This window comes from Arachis hypogaea, chromosome 18, assembly GCF_003086295.3.
Source record: "Arachis hypogaea cultivar Tifrunner chromosome 18, arahy.Tifrunner.gnm2.J5K5, whole genome shotgun sequence".
In the NCBI taxonomy this organism is placed as follows: Eukaryota; Viridiplantae; Streptophyta; class Magnoliopsida; order Fabales; family Fabaceae; genus Arachis; species Arachis hypogaea.
In genome coordinates, this window is record NC_092053.1 from 118,797,009 (window position 1) to 118,815,370 (window position 18,362).

The window sequence follows — 18,362 nt, forward strand, 5'->3', positions numbered from 1 at the left end:
TTTTACTGTACATAGTTATTCAATTATTTTTTAATCACATTTAAGTAAATTACACTTAATCACATTACTTTCCAGGGGAGGTTGGTGCAACAATGCCTCTGATTGTTTGGATCGCAGGGACACTCGCTTAGGTTCATCTAAGAAAATGGATCAGACAGCTTCCTTTTCTGGATATTTAAGCAACAAGCAAAAATTTAACCCAGGTATATTCTTCACTGGTCACAATTTTGATTCTTTTTCCTCATTAACACAAACATTTTTTAATTTTATGGATCTTAAAAGTGCTGCATATTTCAGATTTCTACAACTGGAACAGAATCAAGGTTTGATACTGTGATGATTCATTGTTTACCGGTGACGTCGAAGCAGTTGATCCTATAAGTATTGCAACATTGAAAATTCTGTTCTAAGTGATAAGATTTGTTATTTTGTAATTTCCATTCTGATGAAATTTTCACAACATGATAAATAAATTAGAAAACCAATTTGCACCACAGAAGAGGAAGAATTTTCGTTGCTGTCATTGAAGACTTGCTGGCAAAAGGAATGAGAAATGCTCAAAATGTAAGTGACATTATTTATTTATGTTCTAAATGATTTCTACTCAACATGAAATGTTTGTAAAATAACTAGAATCACATTACTTTATTGTATATATATAATTTTTTCCCACAAGTTTATGTATTAGTCATTCTACAAATATTTTATGATGAGTAAAAATTTTTAAGAGTAAAATTATAAAAAAATAAATTTATTTAGAATAAAATTAATGTGATTAAGTGTAGTTTACTTAGATGTGATTAAAAAATAATTGAATAACTATGTACCGTAAAAAATGATATTATTGAAGGATACAATTAAAATTTATTTCTATGTAACGTTTTTGTCCCCAACGTGTTCGTCCTATTTAAGTCCCTAATGTTTCAAAATTGTCTCAATTTTGTCCTGCCGCCAATTCCGTTAACAGATTCCTAACGGCAGGACAACATTGAGTCAATTTTGAAATGTTACGAATTTAAATAGGACGATTCAAACATTAGGAACAACTTTGAGACTTACGCCAAACATTGGGGACAAAAACGATACTTTACTCTTGACAAATATTTATTAATTTTTTAATTAAAAAATTAATTATAATGATATCTATTATCAACTATATGACATTATATTTAATTATACAAGATTTTAATTTTCAACCTCTCCACTCTTAGATTTCTAAATCCGTCCGTAATTAAACATACATATAATCATAACCACTCTAGTCTATATATACTCCTTTATTACTCCACAATTTTTAATAAACAAAAGGTCAACAAGGAGACACTAGACATCCTTCGACCTCCTACTTCTGTCCTACAAATCTACCTTGAGAAATTAAGTATATCATAAAGTAACAATACTTATAAAATTTAAATATAATTATAGAAAAGCAACCTGAACTCCAAACAACGGGGTAGCAAACTCATGTTAAAAGAAGTCCACGAACAAATCTCCAATCGAACCAAAAGAAAACAGACAAACCCTAAATTTATATAACAATTTGGTAGCAACTCATGTTAAAAGAAGTCTCAAGCTATATTATAAATAATTAATATAAAATAACCAAAAAAAAATGTGTGACTCTAAAATAAATTACCTCTAGGACAACTTTAAATTTATCTTTGTCAATAGCTTAATGCTACTCAATTTAACTCATCTACTTCAACAGTCAAATTATCTAATTAAAGTCATTCCAAATAACTTAACTAGAGGATTAAGAAAAATCATAAATCTGATGAAAGGAACAAAAAGAACGAGTGAAAGGGGAAAAATTACCAGAAGGTGGTAGAGAAAAGGGAGGCCAAAGAGTGTGGTGGCACGGCGTAGGAGGCAACAGGGATAGAGAGATGGCGCGGCGGAACCTGGTGGAGAGATTGTAATTGTGGGCGTATTTTTTATTTTTTCAGCAGTGGCGGAACTTGAAACAAAATTTTGGGGCCACATAGAAGATAATTATCAAAATGCTTTTGATATAGACTCTATTTAAGATAAGTTCGTCTAATCTCATCTCTCTAGTTTGGGTGATATTGCCAAATTTAAAGCCGTTTTTTAGGGTCTCGTTCCAAAAAATTAAGGTCAAACTCATCAGATGTAATTTTTTAAACTTTTGAAGGTTGTATCTCACTTTTTTCGTAATTCATTAAAGTAGAAGAACTACAAGTGTTAATATTATAAAAATTATATGTTCTCCTTCTTGAATATTAGCATTCCTATTAAAAAATACATCAATTCTTTGATTTTTTATTATTATTTTATATAAAAATTTGAATATATATCCTGTAGAATATGTAAAGAAGAAGTTAGAAGGACAAATATTAAAATTTATAATATTTATTGAAATTTTTTTATCAATTTATACAAATACAATAATATTAATACTTATTGAATATTTTATTATTTTTTATCATATAAAAAATTAAATTAAATAAATAATAAAATATAAAATAATATTAAATTAAATAAATAAAAAATATTTATTTTTTTATATTTGAACTTAAAAGTAAAAAAAGTGTTGCTTATTGAACTTATTGGATACTTTAAGTCATAATAAAGTATTTAAACCAATTGAATTATTTTTTATCTTTTGAAAAAGTACTACTAATTTTTTTATAAAAAATTTGGGACCATAATCCCCTCTTGTCTGAATTAAACTCCGCCCCTCTCAGCAACTTCTAAGTTCTACCTATGTCGCCAATTATTGTTATCAGGTACGAAGCGAATTAAAAGAAAAATAAAATAAAACGAGAAGAAAAGAAAACAGAAACAAAATTTTAATATACATGACCAACGGTTTACGTATATATTACAAACTCAAAAGAAAAGCTCTAAGCACTTCCAACTGAGTCACCAAAAGATATAAGAGATTAATGCTCTGCTATAATTTATGTTATGGTGTATTTGGAATATAATGAAGTTGAAATTGATTTAATTTTAAAATAAACTTTTTTTTTTTTTTGGAATGGAGATAAAAAATAAGTCTTTAAATTGATTTGTAAATTCATGAATTTTACATTATAATTAGACCACTCTAAGAATAATTCATTAAAATAGGAGTTACAATATTCTTTTTTAATTATAAAATCAAATCATTATATTAATATTCAAATCTAAAAATTTATATTTTACACAATTTCAAACCCAATAATTTATTTTTAATTCATTCAAATCGAATCAATTCCAAAAATAATTTATTTTAAACGCTCTAAACACATTTATAATCGCATGTTATATAAGATCTGGTGAAAATGCCACCCCTAATAACTGTCTTGAAGAATAAGAATTATGATGTTTTATATAGAAACCTAATCTTTTATCATCAAATTATATTTGTTAGTTATTTTTTTTAAGTATTTTTTATTTAATAATTTGTTACTAACCAATAAATTATTATATATAAGAAGAAATTTGAATTTTTTAACACTTGTTTAAGTAAATGAATGAATTAATTATTCAAATTATTAATTTCTCAGTATTTTCTAGTTTTCTAATTAATTCTAGCGACTCATCATTGTCTAATCATCATTTTTTTGGTGACTAGTCTTATCATCATTATTTGACAGAAGCCAATTATTTCCGTGAAATTATTATATCCTTATGTAATTATACAAAGCCTCGAAATCTCATCCTCACAAGTTAAACTTTTAGCTTTATATATAATGTTTAATTCTAACTTCAATTTAAGCCTAATTGCTCTATAGTTTGACTATTAGTTACACCAATGATCTGGCTTCTAAGGCAGCAACTCTATTGGCAAATAAATTACTCTCTATAATCTAATTTTTCTAACTTTTATTCTTAGTTTCCTAAATTAATTAATCAATTTATTTTTAAAGTTACTTAATTATAATTTGATAAAAATTTGTACTTTTCAAAAATTATAACAGTTTTGTTTGATAAAATTAAACAAAATGAAAGAGGCTTGCAGTAAGTATAAGATATAACAATAATGCTTGGTAAAATTACAAGAGTAAGAATAAATCTGGATATATAGACGAAGAAAAAGAGTAGAAATAATTAAACACAACAATTCAAGAAATTAAATGAAAACAAAATAATGATAAAAACAATAATAAGAAAGATGAAAGAAGAGATACCGGTGGTGATGGGAGAAGGAAATGATGAATCTAGAAGCCCAAAAGCCAGTGTTCTTGGTTAAATCAGCATAATCAGTTGGAACTGAAAGAAAAAAGAATGCAATATATAGAAGCGAAATTCTCATAAAGCAAGACGAAAGGGACAAAGAAAAAATCTCGTTGTGCAATCTAATACGGACCACAAACTCTTTAAAGAACTGTACCTTGTGATGGCATAATGAATAGTCAACAGCTGAATTATCAAATTTTGTCAAAAGCGTAAAGGTCGATGAAAGATATGTTGAAAACAGTAGCATGACTAAAATTCAATTTATAATGTATTAAATAATTTGTTATTATTATTATATATATTATTTAAATAATAGATTAATAAAATAAGCTTTTTTATTAAATTTATAAATTTATTATATATTATAAATAAAAATTATAATATTAACAAGTTTTTTTTATAATTTAGTCTAAATAATTATTTTGACTATAAAATTATTAACAAAGGCATTAATAATCCACACACAAATATATATATTCTTTACTGAATGAGAATTCATAATAGTGAATAATAATATTGTATATTTGTTAATAGAATATTTTTAAAATAAATATAATATTAGAGATTTTCTTTTACTATTTATCAGCATTCTAATGAACTAAGTGTTTATTATTATTATTATTATTATTATTATTATTATTATTATTATTATTATTTTAAAATAAAAAGCTCAACACAACAAGGTGGAGCATCAACGTCTCAAAAAAAAGTATTAAACAGATAAAATAAACTAATTTCTACTCATCTTCGACTTAATGTCTTATGGATGCTAGTTGAATGAATGTGAAGTATCATTTAAATATTTGTGAAATTAATGATTAGTTGAAAATATATTTATTAACTCTCAATAATAAATTCGAGCTATACAATTATTATGATTGAAGTAAAGCTTTGACCAAAGAGATTGAAGGAATAAAGAAATTAACAAGCTAACTGTTTGAAAAGCTTTTTATAACACCCTACCACATAAAGTTTTACACCTAGGATGTAAAACAGATGTGGCAAGGCGCTACGACTTCTAAAATAAAATACATACATATAATAGCAGAAAGAATATAATAAATTAGGAGTCTTGAAAAATGGGTGAAACAAAATCGCAAAATAAAAAGCGCAACGCTTCGGAAACGGAATAACTTGCATGTGAAGAAACTTAAAGATCATAGTTATGAATAAGTGAAAGAGTGAGTAGAGAGTCAAGAATACAGCATAACTAGCTCCTGACTCAGCCTGCGAAGTCAAGGCTGGCCGGAGAATATTTACATACATATACAAGTATCCCAAAATACACAAAATATAGAAATAAGACCCTAACTCTCCTTTAACCTCTATGAGGGACAAAATAATCAAGTTTCTTGGAGAGAAAGCTAAATACATATATACATAAGCTACATAACAAAATAACCCAGAAATCGCTCTGCTTCAGGAATCCAGACGCTTAGCGGGGTACCTTTCGACTTGCATCTGAAAATAACAACGCAGTATGGGGTGAGAACCAGAGGTTCTCAGCATGGTAAAGGTGCCACGCACATAATATAGAAGGTCCTGGGAATGCCAGAGGTAATCCTAGAACGCCGACACTCAGATTTTAAAGCTTAAGTTATTAACCAGCAACAAAAAAAAAAGTGGTCTTCTAAGAATATCTAAGCCTAGCTTAAATCTGACCCTAATACTAAGTCTTTTCCACCATTTCCTCCATCCCTCCATCTCCGATTAGTTTACACAGACAAATAAGCAAACAAGGCAAACACAAGTAACTTACAAGTAATACAGATAACAAGTACAACAAATAGCATGTTATAATCACGTAGGCATTCCCAAATAGTTCACAAATAAGCAAACAAACATTGTGCACATGATGCATGCCTGTCCTATGGCTGTTGATATCAACTGTCGGTTACGTAGCCATCCCGACATGTTCTCAAGTTCAAGAATACACCATAGGGAGAATTCCCAAGCTGACATAGGGAAGAGAACGCCCCCAAACTCAATAATATCCATGGGACGAGTCCCAAACTGACATGGGGAGAAGAGACAACACCCCAAGCTGACATGGGGAAAACAATACCCCAAGCTCAAAATATTCAATCATTTCTCATAATCATCGCTTTCATTCTCGATACTAATTCATATCTCATCTCATCGTTCTCACTTTTACTTAATCCATTGATCATACATTTTAATATTCTTGATTAATTAACATCATCAATTCTCAATTTCTTACATTATTCTCTTACTTGCCTCATACATTTCATAATGTAGAAAATCAATCATTCAAGCCTTAACATCATAATTCGTTCATATATACACCTCCTTCTTATATAATTCATCATTTTTAACCTTTACTTCATTCCCAAGTTATCTCTATTTCCTAGCTTCAACTAATTACTAGGTTTACTAGTAAGATCTAAGGTTAAAAAGATAAAAATAGAGGCTTAGAGGTTCGAAACCATGTTTGAGTCATAAAAATATAAGTGATGAAAAAATAGAGTGTGTGCGGACGCACACAATTGTGCGTGCGCACAATTTGTGAAAAGCAGAGCGTGTGCGTGTGCACGAGTGCATGCTTGCGCACACCAACCAGGAACTACTTGGTGTGCGTGCGCCTCACCTATGCGAGCGCCACCAGCAGAAAATATTTCCTGGTGCATGCGTGCGCACAATGGCGTGCGTACGCACATTTTCTGTAAAACACCAGGTGTGCGTGCACACAAAGGCGTGCGTATGCACAAGTGAAGTTATTGCTACTGTTGGGTGCGTGCGCAAATCAGTGTGCGTAGGCACACACCAGAAATTCTGATTATTTTGCTGTTCTTTAAAAATTTTCAGTTTTTGCACCAGATTTTTGGTGTCCATAACTTCCTCTACAGGATTCATTTTTCCGCAAAATTTATATTGTTCTCAAGCTTATAAAACCCTCTTTGATTTCAAACAAATCTCATCTTCATCCAAATTTTGAGGTTCGAGTTATGGACTGCCAAAGTTCATAAAAATCAAGTTTTTGTTCTAAACCTCAAACCTCCATTTTCTTCAACATTAGGTTCAATATCCATTTCCTATACATATATTCATCACAATACCTATCATAGTATGTCCATACAACTTTACACCCCACTTGCCAATTCAAAACCCATCAAACATCAAATTTTTACCAAATTCATACCTTAGTTCTTTTACCTCTATCAACATAACCATCACATTTTTCCATACATACATTTACAATCAATTTCATCAACTTGCCAACAATATTCACACACCAAGGATTATAGTTACCAACACAATATACTTATATCATCAATCAACGCAATTAATGCTAAGCCTCCAATTTACATGATCATTCCAACTTATCCTATAGTTCTCTAGCCTAAGTATTCACACAACATTATATATTAAATACGCGAAACCTAAACCATACCTTGGCCGATTTCTGCATTTGGTCCAAGGAAACACTTAAGCCATACACAGCTCCAAGGTCCAAAATCACCAAAGCATCAAGACTAATCCTCTACCAAGCCTTTCAATGCCCAAAATCAAACTCCAATATATGTACACACACCTAATTTTACATACCCACATTTAAAATTCAATTCTCACACACTAATTTAATGAATTAAAATAGGGTTAATAATCCTCACCGTACTCACAGATTCGGTGAGTCAAGTTCAACGAATTCCGCAAACTAATTCGAACCTAGAAAACCAAAATTGACAAATTTCTCAAGTTAGACACTCTTAATTTTCAAAAATTAGGGATAGAAGAACTGGAATCATAGAGAGACTTACCTAAGAAATTGTTCCAATGGAATCGTAGGGCTCAACGGGGTGAATGCGTGGCCGCAAACGGTTCGTCAATCGGAGCTCTAGATCAAAAGTTATTGAGAAATGAAATTTGAGTGAGGGTTAGGTTTTGCTTTTGTTCTTCTCCCTCCTTGAAATGTTTCTCAGCGTAAATGATGAAGAAGAAGGGAAATAAGAAGCTGTGTCTTCTTTAATGGGTTGGGTTTGGTTGGGCCTTGGGCTCATTTTGGGACCGGTTCAACCAGTTCGGCCCGTCCGGCTCAATTTTGGGCCAAATTTTTTAAAATTGGTGTCAACATTCTCATTTTGAAGAGCTTTATCCTATTTTAATATTAGATTTATATTTTTAATTTCCTTTATTAAAATTTAATTTATTGACTAATTATTCGCTAATTTAGCGGAGTTTACACTTTTCTCCATTGTGCTCTGGACTAAGTTTAACACTTTCAACAAAAAGGAAGCATAAGTAATACCCAAACCAGGAAACTAGTCACACAATGAAATAGGATGAGTTTTAAAAAGATCATTAATGTTTCTATGCATATAAATACAAGACCTTAATAAATCTCTAAAAGACAAGAAGTTGTAAAGAGTTTTCATATAAGATTTTTAATTCATATTTTAGTTTATATTATGTTCTTACATATTTGAGATGGTTCATACACATTAGATAACATTTTTGAATGAGACTTCAGAAGTTATAAAAGATTTTTATACTCATTCCTTCAAAATTTATTATAATTAATTCAGTAATAATTTTTAGTTTTGAGAAACACTATAAGAAAGTACCAAAATAGCGACTGAAAAAATTGGTTGCTAATAGCGACTGATTTAGCGACTGATACAGAATTTTCAGGACCAAATCAATATTGCTCACTAAATCGGTCGCTAAATTACATTCAGCGACCGATTTTAGCGACCAATAAATTCGGTCGCTAATTGCAACTGAATTAGCGACCGATAAGTTTTAAATACAACTAAAATAAAATCGGTCACTAAAATCGATCACTATTTTTTTATTTAGTGATCGATTTAGCAACCAAAACAGAAATAATGTCTTTGGAACTGTTGGTCAAAAAAGCGGTCACTATTTTTATTTTAGCGACCGATTTTGCATCTGATAGTGAAATAGGGTGGACAACTGTTTGGTCGCTAATTCAATCGCTAAATTGGTTGCTAATTGTTAATTTAGCGACTGATTTTAGTGACTAACATAATCTATCATTAATAGCCACCAAATTAATGACCGACTAGTTTTATACAACTAGAATATAAACCGTCGCCATTTTTTAATTTAGCGACCGAATTAGCAACCAAAACAAAAGAAGGAATGTGATTGGAACTCTTGGTCAAAAAATCGGTGCTATTTTTTAATTTAGCGACCGATTTTGCAACCGATTTATAGGTAAATAGAATAACGTGGTTGGTTACTAATTCAGTCGCTAAAGTTATGGTCATCAAATAGGTTGCTAATTTTAAATTAGCGACCGATTTTATAAATTAATCAGTCACAAAAGCAGTTGTTAAGTAAAAAAAAAGATGTTATCTAAATTACCCTCACCAATCCTAAGTCGCCCACACCATTCTCATCTCCTCTAATCTTCTGCGCGCGTTGTCGTCTTTTTCACCGCCGTCTTCTACGCGCGTCTCGCCGCCGTCTCCTGAGGTCCTGTCGGCGTCGTCTTCTCCAGTATCAGCGCCATCTCCTGAGGTCTCCTCACCGTCTTCTTCCTCCTACAGAAACCGCCCCCTCACCTCCCACCTCCTCCACTCGCTCCGGCCAGGTTCACACATTCATCCACTATTCTCTCTCTCTCTCTCTCTCTCTCTCTCTCTCTCTCTCTCTGACTTTTCGAATTCTTTTTCTAATTATCGCTTTTTGTCATTTACATTGAGGCCAGCTCACAGAGGAAGAAGCTTAGGCTCTTTCAAAGAGGTAAATAAAAATGCTCTTTCACTCAAATCAGATCTGTTTTCAGGTTTTTTTTTGTTCTCTATTTTTGATTTTTTCGTTCTATGATCTGATTTCTTCATTTTGATGGCTTTCAACGATTACTTCCTAAATCATGGCTTGACCGATGATAGCTGCAGTTTCAGTAATACAGCTGCTATTACTTCTTTGAACCCTAGTTAGTAAATAAAACCCCTCATTTATTTTTTTCTCCTATTTTTATCTTACTCTTTTGGATCAGAACTTCATGCAAGGTAGATTGGGTTCTATTCGTTATAGATTCGTTCGTGTGAATTCAGCTTATTTTGTTTTTAATTTGCTTAGAGTAAGATAAGATTAAATTAAATTAATGTCGAAATCTAAGGGAAAAAAGTAGGCGTGGGCATGGTTTGGATTTTTATAAATCCAAACTAGATCCACTTCAGAACCAGTTTTATGGTTCATGAAACCAATCCAGAACTGGATTGAAGAGAGAAACCGGTTTGAAAAAATAAAAATCGGTTTTAAATCGGTTTTAGAATTTAAATCCGGTTTTTTTTTATAAAATCCAGTTTTAAAACCAGTTTCTTCAACCAAAAATCCAATTTTAAAACTAGTTTTTAAAAATCTAATTTTCAAACCAGATATTTAAAAAAAAATCCACTTTTAAAACCAGTTTTTAGAAATTCAATTTTCAAACCATAATTTTTTTAAAAGTAAAATTAATACTAAAGTCATTTTAAAGTGTATAGGTTCATTACAACTAGAATTTGGTTCTTTATAAATCTAATGACAATAGCTAATCTATATAACATTTAATCATTCTCAAACTATCAAAAGGATACCACCAAAAAATTTCTCTAAAACAACAACCACAAAGTATCAAAAGATGCCAAGTTGCCAACAAAATCATCAAACAACCACAACCTTTGAGGAAAATATATCTGCAAATAACAAAATATACCTTTGTCATTTTAAAACAAATCTTCGAATGAAAGTATTAAACCAAATGAGAATATTAAGCATACCGAGTCATCATCACGATTATCAATTGATGCCGCCATAGAACAAGCACCATCATTAGAGGAAAATATATCTGCCAAGGGAATCAAATTAATTATCAAGTCTATATTCAACAACTTTTAATTGGTAACTAATATCTAAATTATAAAATAGAAAGATGACAAAAACAAAAATAAAATAAAATGAGAAGAAATATGAAAAAAATTCTATATCTTGATCAACTTGTTGAAGAACTTCACCATCATCATCTAAAGCAGAGAAAAGATCTTCCTTAAGCCAATCTCCTGTGCAGACTAAAGCCTCTACCATTCTAGGTATTAAGGAACTGCGGTATGGATCGAGGACTCTTCCTCCATTACTAAATGCAGACTCTGAAGCTACCGTAGAAACAGGTATAGCCAATACCTTACGGGCCATATTTCCAAGAATTGGAAATCGGGTTGAGTTAACCTTCCACCAGTTTAGTATATCGAATTTATGGGAATATGGCTCGCATTCTTCTTGTAAATATCTATCAAGTTTAGATCTTGTATTTGTGCTACGACCGGTTGCTTGTAGAAAAAAGTCCATGCCATGAAGTTCGGTATTAATGTTGTTGGCTTGAACATTTTGCGTATCAGCTTCACTTGCTTCCTCAGAACTTGGTATTGCTGATAAAGTAACTTTATGCACTTGGACAACTTTGACTTCAATTCGCCTCCTTTTTCTTCTCCAAATAAGTAATCCAAGAAATAATTGACATACTCAATCTTTTGCATTGGATTAAGTACGATAGCAATCAATAATAACATATTCACCGAATCAGGATTGCCCCAATACTTCTCATACTTAACCCTCATCCTTTTTGCCATTGACATAGTACTAAAATCAACAGAATCACAAGAATGACGAATAAATCGTCCAATTGCAAATACTTCCTTCATAGACATATCACTGGTAACATATAAGGTACCAGAAACACGTATAGTGGCATCACTGAACACTCGCAAAAATGGTACAATGGACTCAACATACTCCCAGTCTGAATCAGAAGGAACACCTCTCCCTTTTCCTCAATTCATCTCTCCTATATAGGTATTATCTTTTAAAGCAAGCAACTCAAATGCTTTGTGATGCTTCAAAACTATCTCTAACATTTGATAGGTAGAGTTCCACCTAGTCTCAACATCCATACAAGGCAAGCCTTTATATTGAATTTTTTCTAGTTCAATACACTTTTGAAACCTACTAGCTCTAGATGGGGAAGATCTAACATATTTTACTGCACTATAAATTCTCAAGACTGATTCATCAATCTCTTTCAACCCTTCTTTTACAATTAAGTTTATAATATGTGCACAACACCTAATATGAATAAATTCACCATTCAAAATAATGCTATTCCAAGAACTCAATCGCTGCTTCAGATATTTAATTGCAACATCATTAGACGAGGCATTATCAACTATCACACTAAATACCTGATTCAAATTCCAATTATTTAAACAAGATTCAATTGTTGCTCCTATAAACTCTCCTGAATGACTTGTCACTTGACAAAAATCAAGTATTTTTTTATGTAATTTCCAATCCAAATTAACAAAGTGTGCTGTCAAACTAATATAAGTAAAATTTTAAATTGAAGTCCAAGTGTCAGTGGTTAGACATACTCTACCACAATTTGCTGAGAGAAAATCTTGCAACTTCATTTTCTCTTCAGCATAAAGAGCTCCAATGTCACGTGTTAATGTAGTTCGTGAAGTAACTTTGAATCTTGCTTGTAGGGCATGAACAAATCTTCGGAATTTTGGACTTTCAACAAAGCGAAATGGTAGCTCTTCCCCAATAAACATTTCCACAAGTGCCCTTCGAGCCTCCTCTTGGTCAAATTTGGAAGCACTGGGTGAATTTAAAATACCACGCTCATCTATAGTTAGTGTGGTCGATGTTTTTCTTCTTTTGTTCGAATCATTATTAGGATTTTGCTTGCATCTTCTCAAATGACCACCCATTGAGCTGGTTCCATTCCCATATTGTATTAAGCTTCCACAATATTTGTATTTAACCTTCTTCTCGGTAGCATTCTCTACATCAAAATGATCCCAAACAGCTGACCGATTCTTACGAATACCTGACGGTGGAGAAGATGATTGAGTGCTAGCGGACATCTCTGCTGCTTCAATATTACTGTTTTCAGTCATCTTGCTCTGCATATAAAGCAAGGTGTACATAACTCAAAATTTGGTGCCAAACATGCTAAAATTAACACAAACTAATCCAAAGAAACAACATCCAATAAAACTTTAGCATGATTCATAAACTAATCTATGTTTATATATCTCGCAAAGAAAACACGACCCAAAGATTGTGAAATTAAAACTTCATATTAAGAATGATTTTAGCATGATTCATAAACTAACATAGCCCAAAGAGAGACAAACAACTGATTTACCAGCTTAGTATCTTGCATTTTATGAAAATAATATGATATTTGCAAAGAGATATATGAACATGGATTATGAGGCTATTTCACATAAACTTAAACAGTCTAAGCAAAAACAGTACCCATTTCTTAGAAAGTTACTAACATGAACCCATGTTATGAAGATAGACCTAAGAATAAGAAGAAATTAATAAATTTGGAAAATATAAGATTAGTTTTGTACTATTGACATCAGTTATAAAACAAATGTAGTAAACCAAAATGAAATAAATAACAATATCTCATTATAAATCCAAACAATCACCTGTTATAATAATGGCTATAATTAAAGCCTCATCAAATTTGGTTATGAAGAGAGAACACAAATACAACGACAAATAGATACAAAGATATGTTGAAACTAGACATGTATACATAACACAAAATTTTCCCTGTTCATGTTCTTCTAATGACATCATCATCCACATTAATTCTCAGTGCAATTGGAGCCTCCATGACATGATTTTTCTGTTTCTCTCCAGAATAATAATGATGATAATCGGAGTACTCTTCAGACCAAACCTTATTAGACAAACTAGGACTGCTCCAAAGTGAAGAAGAATTGAACATTCCATGATTCTGACTTTTGCATGAGAATTCATCTTCAACTATGTCATAGAATTCCACTATTCTAACTTCTTGTGCAAGAGAACACCAACAACACAATAGCCATTGCATGCAATCACTAACATTTTGATTCCCACAACAAAGTTTATTATCATTTGGTGGCAAATTGAACCTTTTCCTCATTTGAATCCTCCAATATCCACCGTAGAGTAAAAAAAAAAAAACTGAAAGCAATATACCAATGAATCCCATGATTCTTCTTAGATTCTCATCATCAATGTGCAACAAGATTATGGAGGGCGTATGTGTTATTATCTTTAATATAATAAGATTATGAAAAAATTAAAGTGGACAAGATATTTAGAAAAAGCTTTAATTTCTTTGGGAAATAAGATGAATGAATAACAATAACAAAATCATATCTTGTTCCTAAATATAAAAACATAATCACAATCAACGCAGATTAATGGTTGGACAAAGAACTAAGTATGAAAATCAATTAATCAAAATGCAATTCAAACTCAAGAATTCCAGCAGCAATATCTCAATAGGATTAAACAATCTTAGCCCAGTTTCTCATCAAAACAGCCCAGTTTCAGCAACAATTTCAGCAATTTTGCAATAAAGTATTAAATTTTCACACAAGCAAACAATGTTCAAACCATCTCAGCCCAATTTTTCATCAAAACAGCAATTCCATCATAAACCTAACAATCTAAAAAAAATCATCCTAACCTAACCACCTATAATCAACTAACAGTAACTAATCTAACTAAGCTAATTAACCAAAATTAACTAATTAACCAAAATTAATCAAACTTAATAAAAATAAAAAGGAAAATGGACAAAAACCTAGAAGCAGAAAACTAGAACAGGGGCTACTGCTTGTTCTGGTTTAGTTTCACGAACTTTGTTGTGCTCTTGGGTGGAAAAACAAAATCTACAATGCAATCAATTACAAAATCAGATACGACAACCCAAAATTCCTCTAGAAGAAGAACGAGCAGAGGTAATGGTACTAACGCTGTGACCCAGTGGCAAGAAGCACGAGCAAAGGCGAATGGAAAGCCCACACCTGTGACGGCAAGTCGGCAAGACGGAGACGATGAAACCAAAGAATGACAACGGCGAACGAGAAAGGAGAAGACCGAAGAAGAAGCGCCGAAGGAGAAGGCACCACAGTTGAAGGAGAAGCACCGAAGGAGAAGACACCACAGTTGAAGGAGAAGCGTGACGCCACAGTTGATTTGTGCATAGTGTGAACTGTTATCTGGGTCACTAAATTAGGGTTTTTCCAAATTTGGATCCGGATCTGGATTTAAGTTGGTTAAATGGTTTGGATTAAAAAACCAAACTATAAAATTGATGCAATGTGATTTGGATTTTTTTTTAAAACTGATTTTCTTAAAATGGTTTGGTTTGGATTGGGTTTAAAATCCAAGATTTATATTTTTTTGCGCAGCCTTAGAAAAAAATATGAGTGAAGACTTATGCGTTAATGGTTTTTGATTTTTCAGGTAATGATAAATGCAAGTTTCCTTCCAAGTGAATTGAGCTAAAATTTCAGTTTATTGAAACTGCTTTCTTTCTGCCTTTTTTTTGGATAGTAAGAAGTAAAACTATTTTTAGTAGCCGCTTGAATTGGGAAAGGAATATGGCAAAACATAAAGATCACTACAAGAAAATGATGTATTTGTAACAAAAAAATTGTATTAAATTTAAAATTGTTATAAAATTAGGATTTTTTCGTAACAATAATTAGTTATTATTACAAAAATAAGAATATTTTGTAACAACATAATTCCTTTTGTTACAAATTATGTGATGCATTCGCATTTTAACTAGATTAGCTAGTTAGTTTAGTTAATTTTAGTTCAATTTCATGTATTTTAATCAAAATAAACAAGCACTTAGATGGATTCTCTCATCATATTTTGATATGTTAAGAACTAAGTGAATTATGCTCAATTTCATGCAAACAATTCAAGAAAAGTATGAATGAGTGAGCTATCTAAAATTAGCTGCTCAAGAGACAGAGCTTTGATGTATTGCTATTTGTTTGATCATGACAGGGGAGAAGAGCACCAAGTTTCCTTCAAGAACACCCCACAGCCAGCATAGCGCTATGCCCCCTTGAAGAGCGCTGCGTCCTCCTGCACCATACATGATTAAAAAGAGCGCCTTTGGCGCTACGCTCCCTTTCAAGAGCGCACTGTGCTTGTGTGTGTACGCACAACCGAGTGTGCGTACACACAGGAGGAGCGCCTTTGGCGCTACGCTCTTCACCAAAGGGTGCCTGTGATAGTTTCAAAGTTGGTATTGAAAAATTGGCCAGTGACGCGTACGCGTAGACGACGCGTATGCGTGAGAGCGATATTTTTGAAGGGTCGCATGCACGCATGGATAAAGCGTACGCAAGAATTTGACATTTTTGATGGCCACGCGCACGCATGGATGAAGCGTACGCATGAGTGTGAAGTTTTTGCAAGGCCACACGCACACATAGACGAGGCGTACGCGTGGAAGAGCGCCCTTGGGCGCGAACACTACGCTCTTTTCAAAGAGCGCTGAAGATGACGCACACGCGTGGGTGACGTGTATGCGTCACAAGTGCTAAAGTGCTGAATGACGCGCACGCTTGGGCAACGTGTACGCGTGAGTACACGAGCGCTACGCCCTCTCAAGAACGCTACGCCAGCCTGGGAGAAGAATTTTTCATGAACCAAAAAGCCCACTTTGAAGAGTTTCCAAGTACACCTGAAGAAGCAAGTACACTAGTATAAATAGATGGCATCTTGAATTATTAAGGGGCTTCTTCTGGATCTTCTTTTTTAGCTTTTTTCTTTTATCGATTTGTACTTTTGCACTTTACTTTCTGCTAAGACTTTATATCACTTTCAGTTTTCACTTTTGATTTACAGTTTTCTTTTCTTTTTCTTCTATGCTTAGTTTAATTTTCAGTTTTAGATTTCTGTTTGTACTTGGAGCTATGAGTCACTAAACCCCATTTTCACTAGGGGAAGGAGCTCTGTTGGTTTTTAATGAATTAATACTTCTTCTTTTCTTCTCAATTCAATTTGATTTATCTAAGAAGAAACTCCTGTTCTTCACAGATTCAATTACTATCGAGAGAGGAATTGAATCTATTTGAATTGTGTGATGAACCTGAGAAAGGAGTCATAGAATTCAGTTTGGAGTTTGTCCTCTCATAATTCTCTTGATTGATATATTCTGGGTTTGGTATGTGAGATGTAACCACCCTGAATTGAAATTCTGGGAATTGTGTGGCATTTGGGATTAGCAATTGATCTTCACCTCTTCTCATGAGCAATTAGATCAAGAGATTGGCAATTGTTTGTGATAAGAGAAATTGAATCACCAAGAGATTAGGATCCAATTATTCACAATCCGCCATAGATCTATCTTACATGATTGAGAAGGAATTGATCACCATTAATTCATGAGAAATCAACATCTCTGATCCCTAGTGATCTCACCCATCATCAATCTTTACTTTTGTTCTTTTGAATTTCTCATTACCCAATACCCAATCCCCCTATTTACATTCCTGCAATTTATAATTTCTACCATTTACATTTCAGCTTTCACTTACCTGCAACTTAAGCTTCTGCTCTTTATATTTCAGTTATTACTTTCCTGCACTTTAAGTTTCTGTTATTATATTTTCAGTCATTTAATTCATTCTCTTTTACTTTCAGTCATTTCAATTCCCTGTCATTTATAATTCTGCACTTTACTTTCATGTTGAATATATCAAGAAATCACAAATTGTTTGCCTAACTAAACCACCATTTAACTAAAAATTGCTTAATACACCAATCTCCGTGGGATCGTGATGTAGGAAAATTGTCGGTATAGAATTTCTCAATGAAATTGTTATGTTGCAGGTATATTTCTAAACCAACAAACAATCCTCAATCAAAATTTAATTTATTTGTCACAAGTACAAACCCCAATAAAAATAACCGAAGTATTTAAACCTCGGGTCGTCTCTCAAGGAATTGCAGGGAAGTGTTCATGTTATTGGTTATGGGAAAATGTTTTTGGGGTTTTGAATAAGGGACAAGAAAAATAAATGACAAGAAAGTAAATGAACTCAAATGATAAAAAGGTCTTGACAAGGGTTGATGGTTAAGGATCTTTATCCTTGTCACTAACCACAACATGATAATTGCAAGGATCAATCCCATTAAGTCATCTTCTAACAAGTGGAGGAAAGTCAAATAGGCTACATCAATCCTAATCCATAAGTTCTAGCCACCTCACTAATTAACTTAGTGGAAGCTAGAGTCAATGGATACCAATCATCAATCACTTGGATATTAGCAACTCAAGTTCACCTAAGTTACCATCCCAAGCCAAGAACACAAAAATCTACTCTAAC

At 32.4% G+C, this 18,362-nt stretch overlaps 2 protein-coding genes across 8 annotated transcripts in view; both read right to left on the bottom strand.

Moving 5' to 3' along the window:
* The window catches only part of LOC114925833 (EH domain-containing protein 1-like), a 45,202-nt gene extending 40,924 nt beyond the window's left edge, over positions 1–4,278 (bottom strand). For 2 of the 7 annotated variants that reach the window (XM_072224061.1, XM_072224057.1), the window contains exon 1: positions 4,134–4,278. The gene's annotated coding sequence lies outside the window, so the exon portion shown is untranslated. Of the gene's footprint in view, positions 1–1,815; positions 2,723–4,133 lie in introns of all 7 variants that reach the window. The other 5 variants (XM_072224064.1, XM_072224062.1, XM_072224060.1 and 2 more) reach the window with 4 other exon arrangements.
* Positions 4,279–10,766: 6,488 nt separating this feature from the next.
* LOC140181444 (zinc finger BED domain-containing protein RICESLEEPER 2-like) lies at positions 10,767–13,109 on the bottom strand. Its single transcript, XM_072225015.1, has 6 exons — positions 12,579–13,109; positions 12,293–12,389; positions 11,719–11,950; positions 11,169–11,635; positions 10,935–11,002; positions 10,767–10,850 (listed from the first exon to the last, which is right to left on the bottom strand). The coding sequence occupies exons 1-6, from the start codon at positions 13,107–13,109 to the stop codon at positions 10,767–10,769; spliced, it is 1,479 nt and encodes a 492-aa protein (XP_072081116.1).
* Between the last annotated feature and the right edge of the window lie 5,253 nt (positions 13,110–18,362).